The sequence below is a fragment of the Gopherus flavomarginatus genome, chromosome 1, assembly GCF_025201925.1.
Source record: "Gopherus flavomarginatus isolate rGopFla2 chromosome 1, rGopFla2.mat.asm, whole genome shotgun sequence".
Taxonomy (NCBI): Eukaryota; Metazoa; Chordata; order Testudines; family Testudinidae; genus Gopherus; species Gopherus flavomarginatus.
Window position 1 is genome coordinate 375,036,955 of NC_066617.1, and position 9,090 is coordinate 375,046,044.

Below are 9,090 nucleotides of genomic sequence, written 5' to 3' on the forward strand. Positions count from 1 at the left end.
CTCTAACCTGAGAAGTCATCTCTGAAAGATGATCAGAGGGGAACGAGTGGGTTTACATGTGTGTGTCAAAGTACAAATGTGTAAATGTTATGCCAAAACTTTTCATTGTAATATAAATATTAAAAACACAAAGTTTCATGACATGCATGTATATCAAAAACCAGCAGCAGAGTTGTTGGAATCTCTACAGGAAGGAGTAGTGGGGACTTTACTGCATAAAGGCTTTTGCTTTAGAAAGTATTTCAGTAGTACTCCAAATAGTGTTTGCAATGGGTTTGTGCTATTAACTCTTCATTCAGTGAACACGTGTATGATACGGTCTCCCGGTAACTGACCAGTAGCTGTTTCTAACACTTACATTCAGAGTCATGAACAAAATCCCTCTGCGATACCCATGCAAGACTTTCCAAAAAGTCCTGACAGAACAGAACTGCTGGTGAGTGATCCAGCAAAGAGTGGAGATGAGGTGCAGGAAAGAGGAGTGTAGTAATGGTTCTATATTGTTTTGATGGGCTGGATCACAGAAAACTCTAGGGATGTGCCACCTGATGTGCCATGATTTCCTTTGAGCCCATTTTCCCTGGCTGTTTGGGACTTCAGTGCCCTGCCTGGTTTGAGCCAGACACGCTATGTCTGCTGCAAACCCAGACCCAGATCTGAACAACATCCCCCAAAAGCTTTAGGCTTAACTGAAAACAGCTTGAGAAGTGTTCCTGTCTCCAGAACTCAGATGCCCAGCTCCCAATGGGAGGTCCTAATGGGATCCAAACCCCAAATAAATCCGTTTTACACTATATAAACTTACACAGGTAGACTCATAGATGGTCCGTCCTCTATAGCACTGGTAGAGAGATATGCAAAGCTGTTTGCCCCCCCAGTGATTAATACATACTCTGGGTCTATTAATAAGTAAAAAGTGATTGTATTAAATACAGAAAGTAGGATTTAAGTGGTTCCAAGTAATAACAAACAGAACAAAGTGAATTACCAAGCAAAATGAAATAAAACATGCAAGTCTAAGTCTACTACAGTAAGAAAGTGATTACAGATGAGATCTCACCCTCAGAGATGTTCCAATAAGTTTCTTTTACAGACTTATCTCCCTCTAGTATGGGTCAAGCAATCCTCACTGCTGTGGTTACAAGAACAATTCCTTTTCCAGATGAGAATGCTGTGTCATGCTTTCTCCTGAATCTATGGATGGGCAAATCCATCATCCAGGATGCACAGCATTGTCAGAGTTGGTAAGCAACACCACATGAGCTCCAGATGTGATGCAAATTTGGCATATAGGCCTGGAAGCGACCACCTAAGTCAATGAGTCCAGTCCTCTTCTATGGCATGCGACCCTGGCATATTGTTTGGTGCATAATCCTTTGTTAGCAGGGGCTAAATGAGTTCCCCCTGACAGCTAGCTGGGAGTGGAAGAGACTTCAGAAGCAAACGGTATTTACATGAACACACCTAGTTTTCCTAGATACTCAGCAGATAGTGGTGTTGCTCAAAGTGATCTACTTTGGCTGATGCTGGGTTACAAATCACCGTCGTACTGAATTCAGGGATAGGGAAATGTTGTTATCAATGTTATTTTCTTTATTGTAAGAACAAAGCTGAGGAGAACTGTGCTTAACCTCTCCCAAATGAGGGAGTCACACTCAGCTGAAAGGACCTTGAGCTAGGGAAACATTCCTCTTTAACAGGCAAACAACTTGGAATATCCTTTCCTCTGTTCCAGGACACATGGTTGTTCAAGGACAATTGCTTGGAGATTGGGATAGCTCCCTTCATGGGCAAGTCATTACCCCGAACAGACACAGGAACATTTCCTTCACTGTTACAGTTCTCCACAGTAATTTTCTCCAGAGAAACATTTCCCTGAGCCTTATCTAATTCCAGATAGACACTCATTAACTAAACTAAAATTTAGTAAAAAACAGAAGAGAGTATGATTAAAATATTTCTATACATCCAGACATGAGTTCAATTAATTGATGTGTAGATTCATCGCAGAGATGGTGAGCTTCGTAGTTTCAAAAAGTTCCTTTAGAATTCAGTTCACATGTCAGATTACAATGTCCAAATCTCATATTCAGGGCGTACCAGTATAACTGGAACCTCGGCTTTGCGACTCAAACTTCCCCTGATGAAATCTAAGCAGATCTGAGATGACAGAATCAGGACCCAAGGATGGTTTATCCAATTTCATGTCTTTTGACAAGTTGAAATTCCTCAGGGAACAGAAGGTAATTAGGATGACTTTGAAGGACGTCCATCACCATTACTTAGCTGTATAAATTAACATAAGGCCATTTGCTTGTTCTCCACTATTCACAGTACATTGCAAAGAGAGAGGAATACTGAGATATCTTGTGTTTACAATTTATTTACATGATAGGATGTTCTTTTGACCTCTGAATTATCAGAATACAGCACAGACAGGAACTGTTGATTACATTTTCCACACTACTCATAGATATGTAAATACACAAAACCACAAACATTATCTCTCAACATGTCTTCTGTGGGTTATTTATTTTGCAAGATGTTTAACCAATGTGGCACCCAATAATGCTTTATAGAAATATGCTTATGAATGTATATATGCCATAACTGGGCATGCCATGTAACATATCTCTGCACAGGTTATGATCTACTGAATCTATCCATCCTATCTGTACACATGTAACATTTTTGTATTCAAAGTTATAAATATTGGCTGTGTACTTGTTTGATTTTAAGTAGCCTTAGTAAGGTATTTGGTCAGATTCTTAAGCAAGGAATTTTCAAGTTAAGTGCCCAATCAAGAAACACGTAACGGACAATAGAACCTTGGAAGACTCCAATCCAAAGAAGAAGTCTACTTGGCGACTTTGAAGGTAGCATGTGAACAATGGCCGCCACCTGTAAAGTTTTGAGTCATGCGCGGACATGTGACTTGCTGGATTCTGCATAGGATAGAAGAGAGGGACTCCAACCACAAAGGAAAGTCTATTTAAGCCCGTTGGAGACACCCGCTTTTGTCTCTCCAGCCACTAGTCCCAGATAGGAAGGATGGTTCAGGGCTTAAAGTGCTGGCCTGAGACTCAAAAGAACTGGCTTCAGTTCCAGGCTCTTCCACAGACTTCTTCTGTGACCTTGGGCAACTCACTTAATCCCTCTGTGCCTCAACAATATCTCCTTTAATATGGCTCAATTTAAAGATTACATCTGGGAACAAGGGATGCAGGCCATCCTTGTCGAATGGGGGACCCAATCTTGGGAAGCAGTGACTCTGAAAAAGACTTGCAGCTCAGTGGTGTGCTATGGCTGAAAAACCCAGTGTAATCCAGGAAATATAATCAGGGGAATCTCGAGTAGAAGCAAAGATGATATTTTGCATGGGTATTTGGCACAGCTGGGGGCACTGCTGGAATATTGTGTCCTGTTCTATTGCCTACAGTTGGAGGAAGACGTGGATAAACTGAAGAGGAGTCAGAGAATAACCAAGAGAATGTTGAAAGAATTAGAAAACCTGCTTGAGAGTGAGCCACTGAAGAAGCTCAATTTATTTACTTTAACAGAAAGGGGTGTTATTGTTAAGGGGTGACGCAACCAATGTCTGTAAGTACCTACATGAGGAACAAACATTTAACAATGGTTTCTTCAGTCTAGCAGAGACATTAATAGCATGATCCAATGGCTGGAAGATGAATCTAGAGACATTCAGAAAGGATGTGGTGTTTTTTTAAGAATGAGGGTAATTAACCATGGAAAGAATTTATCAAGGGCCGTGGTTGATTCTCCATCACTGACAACTGTTAAATCAAGGCAGGAGGTTGTTCCAATAGTTCTCCTCTAGGAGTTATTTCAGGGGAGGTCTCTGGCCCATGATCCACAGGCAGTCAGACTAGGTGATCACAATGGTTCCTTCTGCTCTTGGAATCTTACCAGTGGTGTTAATAATGTTGCCCTACAGCACGGGGTGTTGTACTGATAAATATGTCAAAGATCAAGAGGTCCTCAGACACTACAATAATCTGGGCCATAGATAAGTGCCTCTCCTACCGCCCAGCCCCATTCTCCCCCAGTGACCTCCTTGCAGGGGTCTGCAATGCTTCAGGGATGCTGCATCCCTTGCTCCTCATTTTCCCCTTAGACCCCATCTTCCTCTTCCTCCCCTTCTCCTGAGGCCCTTCCCCCTGTTCCTTCTCTTCACCTCAAGCATGGTCCCCAGCTGGGTCGGAGCTGGATTGTGGTAAGAACTGACCAGGGAGCCCAGGCCATTGTTGAGAGCCCCAGATTCTCCACCTTCAATTGTGGTGTGTCCTGGTGGGTGAGTGTGACGATGCGGTTCTGGCCGGACCCAACTGAGAGTGCCAATTCAGGACCAACTGCTTAAACAGGGCAGTTATAGCTGTAGGCTGGAGTTTTTCCACATCTAAGGTAAACCAAGCCAGCCAGACAAAAATGACTTCAGTTTCACCCCACTGGCTAACCACAAGTCACACAAGCAATTTCCTTAGACACTCCAGTCTTCCAGTATCACCACCAGGGCCACTCGTTCTGGGGATGAATGGTTATGAAAATGAACACCCCAATAAAAGAAAAAGGTTCTCTCGATCCCAAAGGACCAAGCCCCAGACCCAGGTCAATATACACATCAGATCTTACCCACAAATCACACTGTTGCCAATCCTTTAGAATCTAAAATCTAAAGGTTTATTCATAAAAGTAAAAAGATAGAGATGAGAGCCAGAACTGGTTAAATGGAATCAATTACATACAGTGATGGCAAAGTTCTTAGTTCAGGCTTGTAGTAGTGATGGAGTAAACTGCAGGTTTAAATCAAGTCTCTGGAGTACACCCAGCTGGGATGGGTCATCAGTCCCTTGTGTAGAGCTTCAGCTTGTAGCAAAGTGCCTCCAGAGGTAGGAAGTAGGATTGAAGACAAAATGGAGATGAGGCATAAGCCTTATATAGGCACTTCCAGGTGTAAGAACACTTCTTTGTTCTTACTGTGGAAAATTACAGCAAAATGGAGTTTGCAGTCACATGGGCCAGTTTCTGCACACCCTGCTGAGTCACAAGGCCTATCTGCCTCCTCTCAATGGGTCAATTGTGTAGCTGATGGTGCTTAATGGGCCATCAAGCAGGCTAAGCAGAGCTAACACCCACTTGTCTGGGATCTCTCCCAGTAACACAGCACAAGTTTGAAATATAGACAGTATACAGCCAATATTCATAACTTCAACTACAAAATGATACAGACATACAGACAGCATAATCATAATCAGTGACCCATACCCTGGTCTTAGACACCTTACATGACCCCCTTTACATAAGATCTGGTGCCACTATAGGACCTTGGTTGCAAACCATGTTCTATATGGTTCCAGATTATATCAATAACGTCACAGTGGGAAGATGGGCTGGGGGCTGTTCTTGGGTCCCCTGAACCTCCTGCCTAGGGAATGTGGAACATCAGGGCTGTCTGACCAGCTCTAAACACAGCAAGGCTCCAGCTTCCAGCCTGGACAGGGTCGGGGATATGGGGGAAGTGGAGGAGCAGAGGGTGGTGCCTCACGGAATAAAATGGCCTCCCAGGGCTCCTGTATTAATCATGTTTCTGACATGACTCAGTCACAAGCACCTTTCTGAGGGCATCGGGGAAGGTGAGTGTCCGTGGTCCTTGAATAGCCTCTGACCACACATGGTGCCACGCTCATGGATCACCCAGTGCCCAGACTGCTCAGGAAGGGCCAGGACTGCAATTGCAAAAGAGCTTTGATCATGGCTCTGCAGCTTTTTTCATGGCATGTAGATTTTTAACCAGAGCCAGGAAAGTGACAGGCCAGGTCTAACGGGAAACAATAGCCACATTCATTCTCTTTATTAACGGCATCAACAGGAATTCTGAAGTCTGAGCAGCCAAGGATACGGCTTTTTATGGGCCAACATCCCACCAGTCCCGTCTCTCCAGAAACACAAGAACTTTGTTCATCTCACTGCCTCCCTTGGTCTCCTTTCCCCATTGCACTGTCCTCCCTCACCAGCGGGTCAGGACATCCATCTCACATTGTGCCAGGGTTTAGACCTCATCTGAACCTCTCTACAAAGTGGAGATAAGTAGCTCATAGCATCTCAGATGGAATGGTCCAGGATGGAATAGGTGGCTGTGGTCCATGTATTTGTCGCTTAAGTCACCAGTGCCATAGCCAAGTGATGAACTGACCCGTCACTTGAAGAACACCCTGATTATCTTCACATGAAGGTGTTTGCTTTTCACGCTGTACACGATTGGATTCATCAGAGGCGGGACCAGCAGGTATACATATCCCAGGAAAATCTGAAGCGAGTGAGAAGAGCTATTCCCGAATCTGTGTATCACAGGCAAGCCAAGCATTGGTGTGTAGAAAAGGAAGACAGCACAGAGGCGGGCCACACAGGTGTTCAGGGCCCTGAGGGACTCCATGTGGGATGTGATGCTCAGCACTCTTCTGAGGATCATCACATAAGACAAGCAAATAAGCAGTGAGTCTAACTCCACTGTTAAAAGTGCAATGGACAAGACATAGATGCTGTTGACTGTGATATCTGAACAAGCTAACTTCATGACCTCTCGGTTCACACAGTAGGAATGGGAGAGGACATTAGCTCGACAGTATTGGAACCGTTTCAAGAGAAAGGGGAGTGGGAATATTAAGGCCACTGCCCTTAGCACACATACCAGTCCCATCTTGACTATTTTTGGGAGGGTTAAGATGGACGCATATCTTAAAGGATTGCAGATCGTGACAAAGCGGTCAAAGGCCATCAACAAGAGCACAGATGATTGAATGTATGAAAGTGAGTTGATGAAAAACAGCTGAGCAAAACAGGCATTGAGGCTGATCTCCCTAGATTTAAACAAGAATATGCCTAGTATCATTGGCATGGTGGTTACCGATAAGCCAAGGTCTGTGACTGCCAACATGGAAAGAAAAATGTACATGGGCTCTTGGAGGCTTGGATCTGTTTTTATAATGAACAGAATGACTGAATTTCCTACTATCGAAATAACATACATTAAGTAGAAAGGGATAGAGATCCAGAGATGAATGTCTTCCATCCCGGGTATTCTGGTGAGAAGTAACTCTGCAGAGTTGGATTTGGTGTCATTGACAGCTGACATAATGTACTGGGCAGGTCCCAGGAGTTTTCAACTTTCCTTCCTGAAGGAAAAAAGAACAGGAAACTAGATTATATTTAACAAGACATCTTTCTGCTCTTAGTGCAAGTCTAGAGACTCTCAGGATCTCAAGGAAAATCATCAAAAACATAGTCTTGGATTTTTACCACTGATGGGAAGATAGGCACTGCCAGACTGGATAAGACCTGTATTCCATCTAGCTCAGTAGCCAGTTTCCGATGCTGGAGAAAAAGGGGGAAGAAGCCCTTCAATAGACAGGTATGAGATAACCTGCTTCCAGGGAAAGTTTCCTCTTGATACCCAGCATTTACACATATTTTGTGGTATAAATCAGGAAGGTTTAGAGCCCTTCCAATACTATATTAAAAACAATCCTCACTGCTATAATTAGATTTTCTGGTAACCCATATAAACACCCATTTCTTCTACACCAGCGACACCATCACAGGGCCTAACCAGATCAGCCACAACATCACTGGTTCATTCACCTGCACGTCCACCAATGTAATATGCACCACCATGTGCCAGCAATGCACCTCTGCTATGTACATCGGCCAATCTGGACAATTCTTACGTAAAAGGATAAATGGACACAAGTCAGATATTGGGAATGGCAATATACAAAAACCTGTAGGAGAACATTTCAATCTCCCTGGCCACACAATAGCAGATTTAAAAGTAGCCATCCTGGAGCAAAAGAACTTCAGGACCAGACTCCAAAGAGAAACTGCTGAGCTTCAGTTCATCTGCAAATTTGACACCATCAGCTCAGGATTAAACAAAGACTGTGAATGGCTAGCCAACAACAAAAGCAGTTTCTCCTGCCGTGGTTTTCACACCTTAACTGCTAGAAGAGGGCCTCATCCTCCCTGATTGAACTAACCTCGTTATTTCCATATTGATTCTTGCCTGCATATATATACCTGCCCCTGGAAATTTCCACTACATGCATCCGACGAAGTGAGTATTCACCCATGAAAGCTCGTGCTCCAATACGTCTGTTAATCTATAAGGTGTCACAGGATTCTTTGTTGCTTTTTACAGATCCAGACTTACACGGCGACCCTTCTGATATTTTGCCTACACTAGTATAAAGTCTTGTGTCATTGCAAGGGTTTTTTTTGGAAGAGTTAAAGGAATTAATTTACCAATTCAAAGCTAATAAATGCCCATTGCCCATAACACAAAGTCACATTATGTTGTACTAGGAAAGGGAAATGTCTTTACAGGTACTCAGCAACATTAAAAAAACTCCTCAGAGGGAAATCAGCTCGCAACACCAGGTAACTGACGGAATTGTTCTGCCTCTGCACCTCAGCTCTATGCTGAAACACAGCCCAGTGTTCTCTCTTCCTTTATATATATATATATATATATATATATATATATATATATATATATATATATATATATATATATATAAAAATTATTTTCACCATTCCTGGGAGTCCAAATTATGACACTGCCTCTCTTCAGCACATGGGAAAAATTCCCAAGTCCACATTCTGAATTCACTAACATTTACTTCAACTGCGTCACTCCAAATTTACATGTGTAAAATCAGTAAGAACCAGGCTCTATCCATTTTCCCTAAGCAAGTGTTCCCAGTGATACACTCTGACCCCGACGAATCTCTCCGGGAGAAGCTGGACTGCTTTGCCTGGACAACATTGACTGAATCCAGAATGTCTGACCATCTTCTACAGGCTTCTCTTCATCCTCACAGGAACTGCTCCCTCTCCCCGTGGAAGGGTCTGTAGCTATCTGCAAAGATACAAGCTGACACAGACAGCTACTTCATCTGGGTGGGGAAACAGTTGGCATCACAAATGAATGGATAGTTCAAACAGTAGGTTTACGCTAATATTCTTTTCAACGTGCAAGTTACTTCAGCCATCCTCGTGTAAGGTGAAAATTGCATA

General features: G+C 43.2%; 1 protein-coding gene across 1 annotated transcript; it reads right to left on the reverse strand.

Annotated features, from left to right (window-relative positions):
- Window positions 1-6,214: 6,214 nt before the first annotated feature.
- On the reverse strand, window positions 6,215-7,150 carry LOC127058962 (olfactory receptor 51G2-like). Its single transcript, XM_050969550.1, has one exon. It carries the CDS (start codon window positions 7,148-7,150, stop codon window positions 6,215-6,217), a length of 936 nt encoding a protein of 311 aa, XP_050825507.1.
- Between the last annotated feature and the right edge of the window lie 1,940 nt (window positions 7,151-9,090).